We start from the raw sequence: 20,783 nt of genomic DNA, 5'->3' as shown, positions 1-20,783 counted from the left end.
AGTGTGGAGGAACAGAGGGATCTTGGGGACCAGGTACATAGATCCCTCAAAGTTGCCACCAGGTTGATAGGGTTGGTAAGAAGGCGTATGGTGTGTTGGCTTCCATTAACAGGGGGATTGAGTTTAAGAGCCGCGAGGTTTTGCTGCAGCTTTATAAAACTCTCGTTAGACCACACTTGGAATAGTGTGTCCAGTTCTGGTTGCCTCATTATAGGAAGGATGTGGATGCTTTGGAGAGGGTACAGAGGAGATTTACCAGGATGCTGCCTAGACTGGAGGGCATGTCTTATGAAGAAAGATTGAGGGAGCTAGGGTTTTTCTCACTGGAGCGAAGGAAGCGAGGTGACTTGATAGAGGTGTACAAGGTGATGAGAGGCATGGATAAAGTGGATAGCCAGAGACCTTTCCCCAGGGTGGAAATGGCTGTCACGAGGGGATATAATTTTAAAGTGATTGGAGGAAGGTATAGGGGAGATGACTGAGGTAGGTTCTTTACACAGAGAATGGGGGGGGGGGGGGGGTGGAATGCACTGCCAGCAGAGGTGGTGGAGTCAGAGTCATGAGGGACATTTAAGTGACTTTTAGACAGACACATGGACAGCAGTAAATTGAAGGGGTGTAAGTTAGGTTGATCTTAGATTAGGATAAATTGTCGGCACAACATCGTGGGCTGAAGGGCATGTACTGTGCTGTACTTTTCTATGTTCTATATAACAGTTTGCGGAATGCCATGTCTCGCAAAAATTTATTTATACGCTTTGATCACTGCTACAGAGGTGAGATCAGGTAGTCTCATTACTTCCGGAAAGTTGGGATAATAATCAATGACAAGAACAGTCTTTTCCACTTGCATGGAACAAGTCAATGCCTACTTTGTCATGTTGTTGTAGTATTTCTTTGCATTATGCTGGTTGATGCTTTTGACATGTCGAACATAACATTATCATTTCTGCGATGTCTTTGTTTCTACCCGGCCAATACACAGCTTGCCTTGCTCTTGATTTGCACATCTCGATGCCGAGATAGCCTTCATGAAATTTGCTTGGCATTTCTGACCCGAGATTTGACGGAATAAAAATCCTGTCATTTCTTAATCGTATACCATTTACCACAGTAAATTCTGCTTGAATACTTTGATACTGAGGAGTGTCCTTTGGCCACCCATGCAGTAGATGATTGGTAACTCTAAACACGTCTTTTTGTGTTTCTTCACTTATCCGCTTCAGCTTTTCATCTGATGCAGCAAGTGTTTCTCTATATAACTGCAGCTGAGCTTCTACGTCGTTGATGGGATTCAAATGATAGATTCTCAGTATTTATAGATCTTGAAAGTGTATCTGCAATTACGAGATCTTTGACCTTTACCAGGAGTATAGATTAATGTAAAATCATACCTCCTCAACTTCATCATCATTCTCTGTAGTCATATTATTGAGGCTTTTCTCGATGATATTTACTAGAGGTCGATGATCAGTCTCAACTATGAACTTAGGTGGGCCATAATTATGAAACTTAGTGATGCCTGTTACTAGTCCTGGACATTCTTTTTCTATTTGTGCATTCCTGCACTCTGTGGCGGTCATCGCTCTAGATGCGTATGCCATTGGAATCAGATTGGGCTGGTCGTCTTGCTGAAGTAAAACTGCACTTGCATCTGTCAAGATTTTTGTAGATTTAGTTGGATCGAAGAAATTTAAACTAGGAGCTTTGATGAATTGTTGTTTGAGGTCCAGCCATTCTGCATGATCACGTGGAGTCCACTCAAAATCAGTATTTTTTCTGATCACGTTTCGCAGAGCAACAGTTCTTGAAGGTAAGTTGGAGATGAATTTCCCGAGGAAATTTACAAATCCAAGAAACCCAAGTAGTTTTCTTGTCTTTTGGTTAGGTTGCCGCATTTGTTGTATTGCTTCTATCTTTTATTCATCCGGTCTGACACCTTTAGCTGAGATGCTGTCACCTAAAAGTTTTAACGACTAGGTGGCAAATGTGCATTTAGACTAGTTCAATTTTAAACGACATTGATGTTTTTGGTGAAATACTTTCCTTAGCCTTGCATATATCTTCCTCAGTGGTTGACCATATAACGATGTCGTTCACATAGACTTGAACACCATCTATGTTTTCAGTCATTTGTTCCATAACTCGCTGAAAAATCTGAGACAGAGATGATCCCGAAGGGCATTCTATTAAAGCAGTACCTTCCAAAAGGCGCCCTGAATGTACACAGTAGCTTGCTGGAGTCCTCGAGCTTCAGCTGCGTCCAACTTTGTGAAAATTCGCGCATTCGACATTTCCGACGTAATTTATTCTCTTTTGGGAATAGGATAATGTTCCCTAAGTATGTTTTTATTTAGATCTTTGGGATCCATACAAATTCTAATATGGATGTTACAGTCTGCAGGAAACCTTACAAGGACACTTTTCTGCTAGTCTCTACTATACTCAAGGCTCTAGACAGAGAGACCATTGCCATGGCAGCATAGAAAGACTAATCAACATATTCACCGTCAGCCATGACCATACACCCAAGAGAATGGACGTTTGGAGTCATGAGTTGACTGCCTTCCACCAGCCATGCCCCTTGGAGGCATTCCACCTTCCTCCCTCCCTTCACATCTGCCTCTGGCATAGAATGAATGGCAATGTCACACCCTGCTGGGATCTCAATGTTATGAAATTCACGATGAAGAAACAAAACTGCTACAATGTGGGCTCCGCCACAGAAAAGAGAAGAAAAGTAAGCATCTTCTTAACACCCAATTGCCTCTTAATTGTTAGGGTGTTCCTTTAATTGACCACTAGTGCTGGCCTTGAACCGGAAAGTAGTTTGTTACCACCTCAAGGGACCTCACTGACTGCATGGTCAACACAATTTGAAAAAATGGTGCACGTCATACATAGAAGACGGGAGCAGGAGGAGGCCTTTTGGCCCTTTGAGCCTACTCTGCCATTCATCACAATCATGGCTGATCACCCAACCCAATAGCCTAATCCTGCTTTCTCCCCATAGCCTTTGATCCCATCCTCCCCAAGTGCTATACCCAGCCGCCTCTTGAATATATTCAAAGTTATCGCATCAACTACTTCTTGTGGTAATGAATTCCACAGGCTCACCATTCTTGAAGAAATGTCTCCTTATATCTGTCCGAAATGGTTTACCCTGAATCCTCAGACTGTGATCCCTGGTTCTGGACACACCCATCATTGGTAACATCGTCCCTGCATCTACCCTGTCTAGTCCCGTTAAAATGTTATAAGTTTCTATGAGATCCCCTCATTCTTCTGAACTCCAACGAGAACGATCCCAACCTAGTCAATCTCTCCTCATACGACAGTCCCACCATCCCTGGAATCAGTCTAGTAAACCAATGAAGGCCAACATACCATTAGCCTTCTTTACCACCTGCTGAACCTGCATGCTTACCTTCAGCGACTGGTGCACAAGGACACCCAGGTCCCGCTGCACACTCCCCTCTCCCAATTTACAACCATTCAGATAGTAATCTGCCTTCCTGTTTTTGCTTCCAAAGTGAATAACCTGACACTTCCCCAAATTATACTGCATCTGCCATTGATTTGCCCACTCGCCAAAACGGTCCAGATCATGCTGCAGGATTCACCCTCCCACCTAACTTGGTATCATCTGCAAATTTTGAGATGTTACATTTTGTTCTCTCAGCTAAATCAGTAATATATAATGTGAATACCTGGGATCCTTTGCATTAAAAAGGACCCATTAATCCCAACTCTTTGTTTCCTCTCTGCCAACCAATTTTCTATCCACCTCAATACATTTCCCCCAATCCCATGCGCTTTAATTTTGCACAATAATCTCTTATGCAGAACTTTGACAAACGCCTTCTGAAAGTCCAAAATTACCACATCGACTGGCTCCCCCTTGTCAACTGTACTGGTTACATCTTCAAAGAATTCCAACAGATTTGGCAAGCATGATTTTCCCTTCATAAATCCATGCTGACTCTGATTGATCCTGCAACTACTTTCTAAATGTTTTGCTATAAAGTCCTTGATAATGGATTCAAGCATTATCCCCACTACCAATGTTAGGCTTATTGGTCTATAATTCCCTGATTTCTCTCTACCTCCCTTTTTGAATATCGGAGTGACGTGAGCTACCCCCCCCCCCCCCCCATCTGCAGGGACAGTTCCAGTGTCTATAGAATCCCAGAAGATGACCACCAATGCGTCTATTTCCAGAGCCACCTCCTTAAGCACTCTGGAATGCAGATTCTCAGGCCCTGGGTATTTATCCACTATCAATCCCATCAATTTTCCCAGCATCACTTCTCTACTAATGTCTATCTCCCTCAGTTCTTCCCTCTCACTAAACCTTTCATTCTCCAGCAGTTCTAGTATCTGATTTGTGTCCTCTTTTGTAAAGACATACAAAGTATGTATTCAATTGCTCAGCCATTTCTTTGTCCCTTATTATGCATTCCCCTGTTTCTGTCTGTAGGGGGCCTAAATTTCTCTTTACCAATCTCTTTCTCCTCACATAGCTGTAGAAACTCTTAGTGTCAGTCTTTATGTTCCCTGCAAGCTTCCTTTCGTACTATACTTTCCCCTTCTTAATCAATCCCTTTGTCCTTCTTTGATAAATTCTAAACTGCTTCCAATCATCAGACCTATTATTTTTCTTGGTCAATCTGTATGCTTCTTCCTTGTATCGGATACTATTTCTAATTTCCTTTGTAAGCCATGGATTGGCCCTCTTACCCCCTTTTGCTTTTGTGAAAGATTGGAATGAACAGTTGCTGTAGTTCCCCCATGCGTTCCTTGAATGTTTGCCATTGCCTATCGACCGTCATCCCTTTAAGTAACTATCCCCAATCTATCACGGCCAACTCACTCCTCAAATCTTCATAGTTCCCTTTATTAAGATTCAGTACCCTAGTCTCCGAATTAACTACTGCACTCGTACTAACTTTTTTACCGTCTTGATAAAAAATTCTATCATGTTATGGTTGCTCATCCCCAAAGGGTCTCGCACAGCCAGATAGGCAATAATTTCTTTCTCATTACACAGTACCCAGTCTAAGATGGCCTGCTCTTTGGCTGGTTCCTCCACATATTGGTCAAGAAAACCATCCTGTATACACTCTAGGAATTCCTCCTCTATGGCATTGTGGCTAATTTGATTTGCCCAATCTATGTGAAGATTAAAATCACCGATGAGCACAGAAATTCCCTATTACATGCATCTCTAATTTTGTGTTTAATGCCATTTCCAACCTCACTACTGCAGTTTGGGGGTCTATATAAGACACCCACTAATGTTTCTTGCCCTTTGGTATTTCTCAATTCTACCCATACAGATTCCACATTGTCAGAGCTAATATCCTTTCTCACTACTGTGTTAATTTCCTCTTTAACTAGCAGTGCCACACCACCATCTTTTCTTTTATGCCTAGCCTTCCTAAATACTGAAAACCCTGGGACATTCAGTTCCCATTCCTGGTCACCCTGCAGCCATGTCTCCGTATCTGTGCGATTAGTTTATCCACTTTATTGCAAATGCTCTGTGCATTTAGGCACAGAGTCTTTAAGTTTGTCTTTTTAACATTGTTTGTCTTGCTCCCAATATTTTTCTCTATTGCCCTGTTTGAATTTTGAACTTGGTTTCTCCACCTATCACTTTTCTACCTTTTCTTTTTATCCTTGCTCCCTCTTTCTCGGACTCTTGCCTAGATTCCCATCCCCCTGACATATTAGTTTAAACCCTCCCCAACTGCTCTTGCAAATAGCCCTCCTAGGACATCAGTTCTAGTCCTGCCCAAGTGTAACCCGTCCAGTTTGTACCGGTACCACCTCCCCCAGAACCGATCCCAATGCCCCAGGAATCTGAAACCCTCCCCTTGACACCATCTCCCCAGCCACGTATTCATCCTATATATCCTGTCATTTCTGACTAGCATGTGGCACCGGTAGTAATCCTGAGATCACTACCTTTGACGTTGATTTCTTAACTTTCTTCCTAGCTCCCCGTATTCTGCTTTTAGGACCTCATCCCTTGTCGTTTGTACCGATGTGTACCACGACCACTGGCTGTTCACCCTGTACCCGCCCCGAGACATCCTTGACCCTAGCACCAGAGGCAACATACCACCCTGGAGTCTTGTATGCGGCCACAGAAACGCGTGTCTATTCCCTTTACAATTGAATCCCTATAACTATTGCACTGTTACACTTATTAACCCTCCCCTCTGCAGCAGAACCAACCGTGGTGCCACGCGTTTGAGTGTCAAATTACCCTCCCCTGACTCACACTACCGCGTTCCGCACATCAATATAGACCCGCCCAATATCACCACTCCCCTCTCCTCTTATGCTTGAACCTCCCCCTGACACCCTGGGTGTAATCACAATCCACTTCCACGTGCCACCCTCTCTTCAGATCCAATACCTGTTCCTGTCCCCATGCCCACCATGACACTGCCCCCTCCTGTGATCCAAGCCACCTACCTTGTCTCCCTGTGTAACCAGCCCAATGAGGCCTCCACTACCAGACTCTCACCCTGAACCTGCCATCTCACCTCACCTTGACCCACGACCGCCACCAGATCCCCCCCCCACCCCCCCCTTTGCACCTCCCCCACTTTCCCCAGACGCTCTCCATACCCTTACTCCATAAGCCTGCCTTCACTCCACCCTTCCCACCCAGTGTCCAGCTTTGGTGCGGAATTTTCGAATGGCACTCGAGTGAAGTTATGTGAGGCCCCTGAACAGGAGAATGCAACACTACAGACCTCAAAGTCGTGGATGACGTTCAAGTGCACATCACTTATATTCAGTCGGCCAACAGTCTGTTCTAATTATCTACTCCCAGGGCACAGAATTTGGAGGGGCAATGCAATTCCGGCGAGTTGATCTTTTAATGACTTTCACGGGATGCAAATGAATAAAACTGATTCTCAACATGTGGGAAACACAACTCACCATCAAAGCGGGGAGAAAATAGTTCAAAATAAATTTCCCACTGTCAAAACGTTTTGTGCCCCCTGCCCGTCACAATTCCCGTTGCTCGGGAGTGGAAAACTCTGCTCAGTGTCCCACTTTAGCAGCAAAATTAGATGTGATATATTCTCAGTAAAACATGCATTCTTAAAAAGTGTCTTTCTGTTGGTTCAAAATGAGCAACACCAAGAGAACTGCGGAAAAGGTAAACTTACGCTAAATTTAAAAAAGAAATTCACACAAAAGTCAACAGATTAACGCAGAGTTACCTGGTAGGCAGCAGTGATGAGACATTAGTTGTGGTAATTCCTTCATGTTTTCGACTCGCGATAGCCCTGTACTTTTCTAGATTCTCTGCAGGTACATATGTGACACTAGAGCAGAATAAGGCAGAAAAAAGCGTTAAAAAATTTAAAAACCCATAAAAGAATCACATGCTTTACAAGTCCATTTTCATGAAGGTACGAAGCAACACGAGGACCATCAAGAGCTGACTGCTTCAATAGGACCACTTGGATATCTGAAATAGTTTAAGGCTCTAAAAAAAATGATTTGGAAATTCTGATTTTGTTTTGATCTATAACATAAACATTTCTGCTACGTTACTATTCAGTGTAGTTTTCATATCAACAAGCTATAAATTCTAAGGCTTATAAAGATATCAGAAACAAATACAAACATGACCATATTTTTAGACCAAAGATTAATTGGCTCATAGTTTCCATTCATGCAGTGGTTTTTATTTTGTATTCCTTGAGTTCTTTGTTCAAATTATGAGGATTTTAAATAAGTTAGATAAGAACAAAACAAAATCTGCAATGAATTCCCAGATGTGATATTTTCAAAAAATTATTAAAATTACTAAAAAGCAACAGATCATAACATTTTCCTTCGTCTAGACCCTTTAAATCTTTTATCTGTTTAGCTGCAGAATATCAAAGAAATAAAAAAGGTTCAATCAGCTAACCAGTAATTTGAATGTTTTGTGTTTCTCCCCCACATGAAGATGGGGTCATTTTCTAACTTTTCTGCATTCCATTGACTTTGAATCAATCCAAATAATTAGAACTCATTTTCAAGACATATTTTCATTAACTGTGTTTTGCAGTCTATAATTTAGATTTAAAAACACAAAACTCTGATTATGGCTTTGTTAAATTAGTAATAATGGGAAACATGGTTAGTTTTAAGAATACAAAATAAAACTTGAGATTGTATCCAGATACACTTCAATCAATACATCGGCAATCACAGTATAATAGAATCCCTAAAGTGCAGAGGAGGCCATTCGACCTATTGAGTTTGCACTGATGCTCCGAAAAAGCACCCTACCTAGGTTCACTCCCTCACCACCCCACCTAATCTGTACATCTTTCAACATTAAGGGGAAATGTAGCATGGCCAATCCACAAATCTGCACATCTTTGGACTGTGCGTGGAAATCAGAGCATCTGAAGGAAACCGACGCAGCCACGGAGATAATGCGCAAACTCCACACAGAGAAGGCCGGAATCAAGCTCCGGTCCCGGGCGCTGCATTTAATTCTTGATAATATCCATTCTGAAATGTATGGCCAACTACAAAGATGCAAATATTTTGAAGCTGCATTTCAAAGTAAACAAATATGTTTCTTCTTCATTTTAGAAAGGAAGCTAGCTTTGCCAAACTTAATTTATGAACTAAAGATCTTATATATCACAATGGCTATAACTGAACATACCCTGAAGTGTTTTTTCTTTTTTTCCTACATGCATTTAGACTAAGTTGGTTCAGAAGTCAAATTCGGATTTTTACCACTTTGATCCTGAAATCCTACCTAATGCACTCAATTTTGTACTAATAAGAAAAAGTCTAACTTATCTTTATCATGTCCCCCATAAATATTTTATTACCCTCCTCTTCCCACTTTTTCAATTTGTTTCTAGCCTTTAAACCTTGCTCTCCAAAACCAGTATTGACCGATTCCAGCTTTGTTCACTTCAGTTTTACTCAAATCACAACTCTTCCAAAGGTTTCCACTGGTACAATATCACTGGATACTAAAATCTAAAAATAATGTAAAAGGTTTGCTTGTTTCAATGTCACACAAATACAGTGGTTACTAGGTGTGGCAAAACACTGAATATTGTTTTTTGCAAGATTCGCAAAGCTAATGAAAATCAGATTCATCCCCCAACTTGCTCCTCATGCCACCTATCTGTGTTGCTGTGCACAGGCAAATTGAATGCTGATCTTGTCGTACCACTGAGCAGAATTCAAACGCCCAGGACAGTCACACCACACAGAAACTGAGTAGCAGTGACAGGAAAACCAGCATAGGCTGGTTGTGAATCAGGGAAAGTAGAAGATCCCAATGTTCATTGAAATAGGGAAAGGGGAGGGTAAGTGACCAAGTAAGAGTGGCTTTATGAACTGGGGAGAGGAGACTACTCATAGGACCTAGCAATTGAAAAAAATCAGAATAGTCCATAACTGTTTACCACAAGTTTCTATTGGCATGATTATTTCATAGATGCATACTTTATGCAAGGCTGGATTGCTATATATTTATTTATCTGGTTAATACTGATACCTTTGGCCAAATGGAAAGTTACCTGTCATTTTTGGGTGGACATACCACAAAATGGAACTGCTACTTCGAATGATTGTATTGTTCTGGAAGCAAGCTCATAAACTACTGGTCCAATTCAGTAATTTATTTTTCAAAAGGAATTCAATTTGCAGCTCTCATTGCAACAGTAAGGTATTCGGTGTGTCGGAATTTCAAGTTAGCGTACATACAATTCTAAGCGTTCACACAGAAATCAAAGAAATAACAGAATCATGGTTAGTTTTAAGAAATATGTAGCCCAGAATCCAGTTCCCCAGATACCCTTCACTTTTGATATGTACTTTTTCTGGGAAATTTACAAATAGATTGTATGGACTATCTATCTATCTATCAATAAAGACCATAAGACATAGGAGTAGAAATAGGCCACCCGGCCCATCGAGTCTGCTCTCCCATTCAATCATGGCTGATATTTTTCTCATACCCATTCTCCTGCCTTCACCCCAAAACCCCTGATCCCCTTATTAACAAGAACCTAGGTATCCCTGTCTTAAAGATACTCCGTGATTTGGCTTCCACAGCCTTCTGCGGCAAAGAGTTCCACAGATTCACCACCCTCAACATGCAACACACCCTGTTGAATACAAATAATTTCAGTTACCTTGATTCTTCCTTCCTATAAGAGATTAACCAAAGCATTTCATATGGTGGAATAGAGTTTTATTTTGTGATGAGGAAAAAGAGCAGTATCAAAATATCAACCTGTATTTTCCCTTTACAATGCGGAGAACTTTGCTCTTATTTCCAGCACATTTATTCTTATTGCTGTTTTGTGACCTCAGCTGGAAGTGCATGTGTAGATTTCACCTTTGTGTTCAACTATGACAGCTGTACCGCAAAAACTTCAATACATAGGCTTGAAATATTGCAAAGATGGAAGGGTTCCACATCCTAACTAAACTGCCGAACGATCACCAAATGCGAAGCACAGTGCCAGTATCTAACACCTACCATTTTCACTGTGGTCAGGTGGGGGAACATATATCACAGGTCAACAGTTCATGGGAGGCAACTGCACATTTAGAAGTGTAGCGTGTTTATTCAGAAGCAATTTTCGTCACCAAGGTCACAATTCGTGTGATTCATGAATTTTGAAGGTCTAAACCTGCTGTTCTTTGGACGGGTCAGATATCCTATTGGACTGGTCAGTTACTACATTGGGATTGTTGAGAGTAGACATGATAGTGTGTATAAAAAGTGGATAAGGTCTGTTACACTGCCAAGCTGTCAAGTAAATTAAATCCCCTGCTCTTCAGATTTTGGTGGAAATAAAGCCTACAGTTCAAAAGAAAATCAATGCTTGCAATTTAAAAAGCACCAAGATGTTATAATTCTTCAACAACCTATCACTAACACAGTGAGGGGCTTGTAGGTGCACAGTTTGACTGACAGCTCTAAGTGGTTATAAGGAGATTAGCTGTTTTTAATGTGAGGCTATGAATATAAATGTATGTTTTTATAAGGGATTAAGTATTTGAAGGGATTGAATTGTACTGAATGGGATTTTATCAATGAGATTTTTCAATATATTGTGAAGTCTGTAATAGATACTTGGAACTTTATTTTATTTTATCTCAGCATGCCCATGGTGGATACTGGGTGAGTTGGAATGGGGAGTACGTCAGCATGGCTCCTGAGGTGTGTCCATGGTGGATACTGGATGAGTTGGGATGGAGTGTAAAAAGGCAAAAGATGGTGGTTGAAGCATCATGGGTTAGCATGGGTTGGCACTACATTTGAATGGGGCTGTAGTAAACCTGGATTTGGCTGAGGGATATAAGTTAGCATAGGGATATAATGGGTCATGGGAAGGCATGTTGGAGTCTACAAGTGGTATGGATGGGGCATGGGGAGTATGTGAGCAGCTGAGGGTTCTAAGAGATGAACACGAGAGGGCCTTACGGTTTTCATGATAACTGGGATGTCCCAGAGCACCGAGGTACTTTTAAACATCCCACTTTGCACTTGGCAGCCCCTGTGATTTCCTCAGTCATGCTTCTTTTTAATAATAATAATCTTTATTAGTGTCACAAGTAGGCTTACATTAACACTGCAATGAAGTTACTGTGAAAATCCCCTCGTTGACACAGTACAGCGCATGTTCGGGTACATAAGAGGGAGAATTCAGAATGTCCAACTCGCCTACCTTTCTGGACATGTGGAAGGAAATCGTAGCACCCGGAGCGAACACACGCAGACATGGGAAGAATGTGCAGACTCCGCACAGTGACCCAAGCCGGGAATCGGACCCGAGTCCCTGGTGCTGTGAGACACTGCGCCGCCCCGCCAGGGTGCAATAGCCAGGTTCCAGTTAAAAATCTCACACCCCTCCCCTTCCCCAAATGAAAGGGGAAGTCATTCGGAGAAGTTTCTCCCATGTCAGGTTTGGAGAGTCAGGAATTCCAACTTGGGGAGTGAACAATTGGGCCTCAACTGTCCAGGCTCACAATGGAATACTAGATTACCTAGGTTAGATGTGATCAACTTATTTGTTTAAAAATAAATAAATTATTTGTTTAAAAATAAATAAATTATTTGCAGAAAGAAATTAAAATGGAGGAAATGTGAAATGATAGCTAAAACTTTTCAGATTTAATTTAGACTGGGGAAATCATCATGTGGAGAAAACGATGTCAAGTCACATACCTGGTGGCCTTTTGTTCATCGGCATAAATAACCTAGTTGATTTGTTTTTAACCTTAAATCTATGCCAAAAAATGAAGACCAAATTATACTGAAAGTGAGGGGAAAAGGAAGTTGAGTTAAACAACTTCCCTCAGCATTCGCCCCAGTTTCACTTCCATTCCAGTGAAATAATTTTGCTAAAAGTTTTGGATTAACATTAAGTAATATCAGTACACTCTTAGTGGCTATTGCTCTGCTAATTCAGCATTGAGAGATTTAATTATAAACAAGCCTTTCAAATTCTAACTTCAACCTATGCTTCCAGTGCAATTGAAAATGAGTCTATCTGCATAGCTACACAAGGAAAAAATTTAAAATAAGTTGCACAAGTCAGGATGAAGTTGGAAAGTAGAGCTTTCATAGAATAGAATCATAGAATCCCGACAGTGCAGAAAGAGTCTGCACCGACCATTTCAAAAGACCAACCTACCTCAGCCCAATCTCTCTCCCTGTAACCTCAGCCTAAGGGGCAATTTAGCATGGCCAATCCACCTAACCTGCACATCTTTGGATTTTGGGAGGAAACCAGAGCACCTGGAGGAAACCCACACAGACATAGGGAGAATGTGCAAACTCCACACAGACAGTCACCTGAGGTCGGATTTAAACTCTGGTCCCTGGCGGTGTGAAGAAGCAGTGCTAACCACTGTGCCACCCTGGAAGATTGGTACAAAAACTGAAATAGTTAAGGACTCCAACTGACATAAAGGTAAGATAGCAAGTTTCAGCTACAGGATGTTGATTGATGTCTGCTATTACCTGGAGCTTTTCGGTTGGAGTTGGGTGAGGGGAAAAACATAAATTGGCGCATGGTTGTGAGGGTGTAATTTAATGCAAACAAAATATGAGAAGAGATAGTGATTTGGAACTGTAAGTGATATCAAATGACTGGTACTAATGTATTAGATATTTTAAAGGCAGGAAACTGTTATTAATGCTCCATTCAGTGCATGGGAAAAAATAAATTGGCATTGCAGAAGAGTAACAAACTTTCTGCCCTCCTCATGTTAAATAAAGGCAAATGAATGGAATGGAAGAACATACCCTTTTCATTTGACATACAGAAAAGTAATTTCAAGCATTAAATCATTTTCTGACACATGAAAGTACTATGTGAGTGTCCCTTTAAGAAATGTTTGGTCTTACCATATGACTTGTAGCACAGCTTCAGTGATATCATTTGTGAGTGGAGCTGGGTTGTGGCTGGCAGGTGAGAGGGAGTTTAGTTTGGGTTTCAGTTTTGGTTTGTTGCTTTGGACTGCTGAAGAAGTGCAGTGTTTCCATCTTTTCATTTTAAAGCTGTTCCAGGGAACTGAAAGCACATTGGGTATGGCAAACTGCCTTGGTAACTTTGAAGATAGAGTTGCTTTCCGGAAGGAGTTTTGAATCTGCTGGTTGGAGGCTGGATCTCAGAGAAAGGTCCCATTTAAGTGAGATTACAGTGTGCTGGGCCACAGCCTTAAAGGGGTTTTGGTTTCTTGGATTTTGTTTTGAATTGGAACAGTTAATAATGGGGATTCATTAAGAGTTATATACATAGATTACTGTAGCTGTTGTTTTTTCTTTCTGTCTGTAATTGAGAACACATTCCTGCTGTGTTTTATATATGTTAACTACATTCTTATAATAAACTTTGTTTGGATAAATGCTCCGAGGAAGTCTAATGAAGTGAAGGCTCTTGCGCTCATCCTAGCCAAATTCAACATAAAAGTTATAGTCAGGTGAGCTTCATAATACACTTTGATTTCAACTAACATTATCTGGATTAGTCCTGCAAAATAACCGCATTACAGTACTCTTATTTGTTTCCTAAAATGGTGAAGCCTTTAGAGGAAAGGTATTAATTGGATATATGGTTGAACATTTGAACCCCAAACCAATGTAATTCCAAATATTCCCAGCCAACGCTAATGCAAAGCTTTCTTGATGAGATTGTAAGTGTGGAGCTGCTGATTCCCTTCACAAGACTTTCAGCGTAGGATGACTTATGGCCAGAACCTATTTTGGAGACTTCCTAAATTGGGGACACCCTGAGTTCTGAGTTTTAGAACCTTGAAATTCAGTGACACCTAACAGATGGTAGGCAGAGGTAAGATATTTTCAGCATCAACAGTATTTTCATTTGTATATCTGATGACACTGGGTGTACCTTACAAGACATACGATGGCTTGAACCCCTGAAGAGGATGCAATTAAAATACATTTTTTAAAAAGTCAATGTCGACCCTTCTTGGGAATCAAGAAACCCCCAATCAACTGGGAAAATCTACCAGGTCATCTGTGCAGAATACCAGCAGGTGCATAGCAGGATATATGCCAAAATATTCCTTTTTGCAAAGTTTTGGGTCCTGAACCTTAGTAGCTATGAAATAGACAGATTACCCTCATCTGACTCAATTATACACCACCTTTGAAATCTGTATTGAATAATCTAATTTTGAATGTGAAGGAATTTAGTTAGAACTGTAAGATTGAAATTACATGTATCTGGATAAATCTCACAAGTGAAACAAACATGATTAAAGCATGCTGTGTTTATTAATAAGACATAATTTATCATTGTATCAACTTTCATGATCTACATGCTCACAGCAGTGTCTTAAAACACACTAATACTCACACATAAAAAGGGGATTGATCATCACCAGGTGCACAAGGAGATCTAGAATGTGAAAAGCATATGACGCAGCATCTTTTACACTAGAGCCACATACATTGCGCTAATTTCATGAAAGATGCACACACATTAAATAAAGTCTAGATATGAACTATTAATACATACATGAAAATAATGGAATGCTTTGTCTGCACTTAAAATTTATTTAGCCTGGTTAATGCCATATATACTAAAATTAAATCATTTTATAGTTTTGTACATAGAATCATACAGCACAGGATGCATCCATTCTGTCAATGTGCTTGTACTGGAAATAGCTATCCAATTAGTGCCATACCGCTCCATTATATCCCAGTCTTGCAATTCTTTTTCTTTTTAAATATATATCCTTTTCTCTTTTGAAAATTACAGGTAAAGTGTCTAAAATCCAGCTGTCCAAAAACTGGAGATGTCTGCAAACTCGACATTTCATAAGCTGAAAATGTCATATTAAATATTCTTTTTAAATGAGAAAAATAACTTACCAGGTACGACCACATTGGAATGGTAGCATGCCTGAATGATGATTGGCTTTGTGCGTTAATCTTTTCACTCTCAGATTGGCCAAATAAAATCTTGACCCAATCCGCCTGACCCGAGCTAGCCTAAACCACCTGACCTGAACCAGTCCAAAAACCAGCGGGATTCAAAATCTGACACACTCATTCCTGAGGTTTCCAGCATTGAAACACTGTACCTATATTGCAGCATCTGCTTTCACCACCCTTTCAGGCAATGCATTCCAGATCATAACGTACTGGGTAAAAAAAACATTTCCTCTTCTATCTCTGGCCCTTTGTTGCTCACCTTATTACCTCCTGTTTTAGCCTGTTAGTTTGTTTGTGAGGAAACAACACATTTCAAAATTGAATTGATGGGCAGTGTCTGCACCCAAAAAGAACGAATTAGTTTTTGACAAAGATGCAGGTCCAGATCTTGAATTTTCTTTAAAGGATTCATCCAACAAATTGGGAATTAGGGAGAATTGATGCTTTCGTTAAGAACATTGTGGGTTATTTGATTTAAAATATTGTTCTTTGTTTTAGAATGATGTTGGTTGTCTCACCTGCTGTGGTGGAATTTGTGACAGTTGTCAAAATGTGAGCAGAGTTTTCAGAACAGGTTGTTGGATGTGGACAGGCATGAAGCCTCCTTAGTGAGATGTAAGCTCTTTAACAAAACAATTTTTTTTTAACGTTTATAATTACAGCGCATCAACCAGGGAGAGAAAAGCCTCACTGAAGAGCTGCATAATTGTAATAATGTTGAGGTAATATAGTGTGGTAGAGGTATGTGCTCTATCAATTGCTGTCTTTCCTTGTTAAATTTGTATATCCTGGTTATCGACCCTCCAGCAAGTGGAATACGTTGCTCCATGTTGTTAGGAGTTTTCTATAGGCCCCCAAATAGTAATAGAGATGTGGAGGAAGAAATTGCAAAGCAGGTTATGGATAGGTATGGAGGTCTCAGGGTAGTTGTCATGGGTGACTTTAACTTTCCAAATACTGATTGGAACCCCTATAGGTCGAACAGTTCGGATGGGGCAGTTTTTGTACAGTTTGTGCAGGAGCGTTTCCTGACACAATACGTGGATAGGCCGACAAGAGGTGGGGCCACATTGGTTTGGTACTGGGTAATGAACCGAGCCAAGTGTTAGATTTGTTTGTGGGAGAGCACTTTGGAGATAGTGACCACAATTCGGTGTCTTTCACTATTGCAATGGAGAGGCATAGGGTCATACGGCAAGGCAAGGTTTATAATTGGGGGAGGGGTAATTATGATGCGATTAGGCAAGAATTAGGGAGCATAAGATGGGAACCGAAACTGTCAGGGAAAGGCACAAATGAAAAGTGGAGCTTGTTCAAGGACCAAATACTGCGTGTCCTTGATAGGTATGTCCCTGTCAAGCAGGGAGGAAATGGCCGTGTGAGGGAACCATGGTTCACAAAAGAGGTTGAATGTCTTGTCAAGAGGAAAAAGGAAGCGTATGTAAGGATGAGAAAACAAGGTTCAGTTGGGTCGCTGGAGGGTTACAAGGTAGCAAGGAATGAGCTAAAAAAAAAAAGGGCTCAGGAGAGCCAGGAGGGGGCATGGGAAGTCCTTCGCGGGTCGCATCAAGGAAAACCCCAAGGCTTTTTACTCTTATGTGAGAAGTAAAAGAATGACCAGGGCGAGGTTAGAACCGGTCAAGGACAGTAGTGGGAACTTGTGTATGGAGTCAGAAGAGATAGGAGAGGCATTGAATGAATACTTTTCTTAAGTGTTCACCAAGTGTGATACAGGCGGGTAGGCTGGAGGGGGTAGATGTTCTGAGGGAGGATGTATCAGCAATTTTGAAAAACCTGAGAGTCGACAGGTCCCCTGGGCCAGATGGGATATATCCTAGGATTCTTTGGGAGGCAAGGGATGAGATTGCAGAGCCTTTGGCTTCGATCTTTGGGTCCTCACTGTCGACGGGGATAGTGCCAGAGGACTGGAGAGTGGAGAATGGTGTTCCTCTGTTCAAGAAAGGGAATAGGAATGACCCTGGTAATTATAGGCCGGTTAGTCTGACTTCGGTGGTCGGCAAGTTAATGGAAAAGGTCCTGAAGGATAGGATTAATGACCATTTGGAAAGATGCAGCTTAATCCGGGATCGTCAACACGGATTTGTGAAGATCTTGCCTCACAAATTTGACTGAATTCTTTGAGGAGGTAACTAAGTGTGTAGATGAAGGTAGAGCAGTTGATGTCGTATACATGGATTTCAGTGAAGCGTTTGATGAGGTTCCCCATGGTCGGCTCAAGAAGAAGGTAAGGAGGTGTGGGATAGTGGGAGATTTGGCCAATTGAATAAGTAACTGGCTATCACATAGAAGACAGAGGGTGGTGGTGGATGGAAAATTTTCAGACTGGTGACCAGTTACCAGCGGTGTATCACAGGGATCAGTGCTGGGTCCTCTGCTATTTGTGATTTTTATCAATAACTTGGAGGAGGGGGCTGAAAGGTGGGTCAGTAAATTTGCTGATGACACCAAGATTGGTGGATTAGTGGATGAGGTGGAAGGCTGTTGTAGGCTGCAAAGAGACATTGATAGGATGCAGAAGTGGGCCGAAAAATGGCAGATGGAGCTTAACCTTGATAAGTGCGAGGTGATTCATTTTGGTAAGACAAATTTGAATGTGGATTACAGGGTTAACGGCAGGGTTCTGAGGAGTGTGGAGGAAGAGAGAGATCTTGGGGTTCATGTCCACAGATCTCTGAAGGTTGCCACTCAAGTGGATAGAGCCGTGAAGAAGGCCTATAATGTGTTTGCGTTTATTAACAGGGGGCTTGAGTTTAAGAGCCGTGGGGTTATGCTGCAAGTGTTCAGGACCCTGGTGAGACCGCATTTGGAGTATTGCGTGCAGTTCTGGTCACCTCACTATAGGAGGGATGTGGAAGCATTGGAAAGGGTGCAAAGGAGATTTACCAGGATGCTGCCTGGTTTGGAGGGTAAGTCTTATGAGGAAAGGTTGAGGGAGCTAGGGCTTTTCTCCTTGGAGCGGAGGAGGATGAGAGGCGACTTATAAGATGATGAGGGGGATAGAGTGGACGTTCAGAGATTATTTCCTCGGGTGGATGTAGATGTTACAAGGGGGCATAACTATAAGGTTCGGGGTGGGAGATATAGGAGTGATGTCCGAGGTTCTTTCCTCAGAGAGTGGTTAGGGTGTGGAATGGACTGCCTGCTGTGATAGTGGAGTCGGACACTTTAGGAACTTTCAAGCGGTTATTGGATAGGCACATGGAGCACACCAGACTGACGGGGAGTGGGATAGCTTGAACTTGGTTTCGGACAAAGCTCGGCACAACATCGAGGGCCTGTTCTATGTAAGAATGTTATCCCTTTACACTCTTTTATGAAAGTACAGCATTCAGTCCCTCAGATCTGTTCCACCATTTGATTAGATTGTGACTGATCTCTATTTAACTCCATCTACTGCCTTTGTTCCTAAACTTTCAATAGTCTTTTTTTGTAAAAACTGCATGTTACTTTTGTAAGGGCCATGAAGAATCCAGCACGAGCTTAAGGATACAAAGTAATAACATTTATTTACAATAACATGCATATATAACAGCAGCAGCAACTTCCCTTGCTGCACACTCCTTCCTGCTGTTTCCTAAACTGGCCAGCTGTATTTATACTTGGAGTTTACTCATGGTTTCTCCGCCCCCCCTCATTGGGGAAGCTCATACTCCCACAGGATTGTGGGATTGTCATTAGTCCCCAGCCAATGGTAAGCAGGCAGGTTATAACAGTTACCAAAATCTATTTTCTCAAATTCAGTTGCTGTTTTTTGCTTCTCCCAGTAACTCTTTCAAATAATCACCACAGGAAGAAAACCATGGACATACTGATTATTAATGCCATGACTGCAGCTCCTCATTATCAGAAATAACATTATATTTACTGGAGGTTACACTATATATACACAAGATGGATAATTCATTATTGCATAAAATATGAAAATAGAAAATATATCCCCATTGACATTATGTACATTTTTAAAATATCAATTATTTATAAGATGCAACAACTAACAAAGGATGAATTAATTTCCAATCCATTAGCAAGAATTATTGTGTTTTCAAAAATGAAGATGAAAGATATATTTTTATGGGTACTATTCGCTGACTTTTCTTAATTCACAAGCTGGTGAATGCAATTTATGTCAAATGCGGAGTAATAAAAATCATAACATTCTTCTTCTGGGAACATTCATCGAGAACAAGTATATAAAAAAGCTGTACATTGAAAAGAAACAAAATCTACTGTGGAAATAACATTTCAAACATTCCAACCAAAAGCAAGGAATTTTAGATTTTCACTTTTCAATATTTTTAGTTGCGGTGTAAAATTTGCTTTTCTTAATCCTAAAATTGTGTTTCATTTTTCTGAGTAAAATAGTTAAGGATATAAACTGTTGAAGGGGATAAAGACACAATTAATTTGCCAAGTTATCCTTGGATCAGGGTTTTTTTGTGCAGAAGAAACTGTGACATCAGAATTTTTATTTTTGATTAAGAATGTGTTTGCCTTGATGTGGCTTTAATGCAAGTGTAATACAAAGTCAGAGTGACCTAGACAGCCAGTTGAACATTTGGCAGGGCTCTGCAGATGGAATCCCAGGAACCAACTTAAAATTCTTTGGAGCAAAACCTATAGCCAAAGTTCACTGGCTTGAAGAAATGTATAGAAATACATCAAATGAAAGCCTTCAACATTTCAACTTCTCTAATTGTATCTAAGTTCCTTCAAAATAATATTTGAACAGATTACTAGATTTCATTTTGCTTTCCAAATGTTTTTCAACATAAGCTAGAGTCAGAATTGCCATTATTTTCCAAAATATTGAAACAAAAAAGCCACTTTAATCTATGGCCCAGATTTTCCAGTAATAATGACAGTGAAACTGTCCTATGTTCACCATCATGACCTTTCTGACACAGACATCAACATCTGGAGTGTATATACATACAAGTGAAGTTAAAAACTCAAGTTCCGGTCAGTGATTCTAGGCTTCCCCATAGGATGTGTGTTAAAGTTCCCCCAAGCTGCAATCAAGTAGAAGTCTGTGACCAGGAAAAAATATGTACGTTTACATTATTAGTTTTGCTGTAAAACCCCTTGAAAAAATTACATGTTGTTGAACGAGGTGTAACTGCATTTTTAAGAGCTTACTAAGCTCATTATTACTTCTGAACAGTTTCACTGGCTCTGAAAAATTAGTTATATTTATCGGATGTCAAATATCTCCATTATGAAAAAACGCTTTCTGAAAAAAGTTAGTTTATATTTCAGCATCTACCTTAATCCCATATATATGTCC

At 40.8% G+C, this 20,783-nt stretch overlaps 1 protein-coding gene across 18 annotated transcripts in view; it reads right to left on the bottom strand.

Moving 5' to 3' along the window:
• LOC140429761 (multiple PDZ domain protein) overlaps nt 1-20,783 on the bottom strand; it is a 488,055-nt gene that overhangs the window by 208,674 nt on the left and 258,598 nt on the right. For 16 of the 18 annotated variants that reach the window (XM_072517160.1, XM_072517164.1, XM_072517169.1 and 13 more), the window contains 2 exons: nt 14,895-14,936; nt 7,248-7,352 (listed from right to left, as the gene is read on the bottom strand). In XM_072517160.1, coding sequence (XP_072373261.1) covers nt 7,248-7,352; nt 14,895-14,936 — 147 coding nt within the window. The remainder of the gene's footprint in view (nt 1-7,247; nt 7,353-14,894; nt 14,937-20,783) is intronic. The other 2 variants (XM_072517163.1, XM_072517178.1) reach the window with 1 other exon arrangement.

This window comes from Scyliorhinus torazame, chromosome 9, assembly GCF_047496885.1.
Source record: "Scyliorhinus torazame isolate Kashiwa2021f chromosome 9, sScyTor2.1, whole genome shotgun sequence".
Lineage (NCBI taxonomy): Eukaryota > Metazoa > Chordata > Chondrichthyes > Carcharhiniformes > Scyliorhinidae > Scyliorhinus > Scyliorhinus torazame.
The sequence above is the reverse complement of the archived record's forward strand: the minus strand, read 5'-3'. Positions and strand labels throughout refer to the sequence as shown.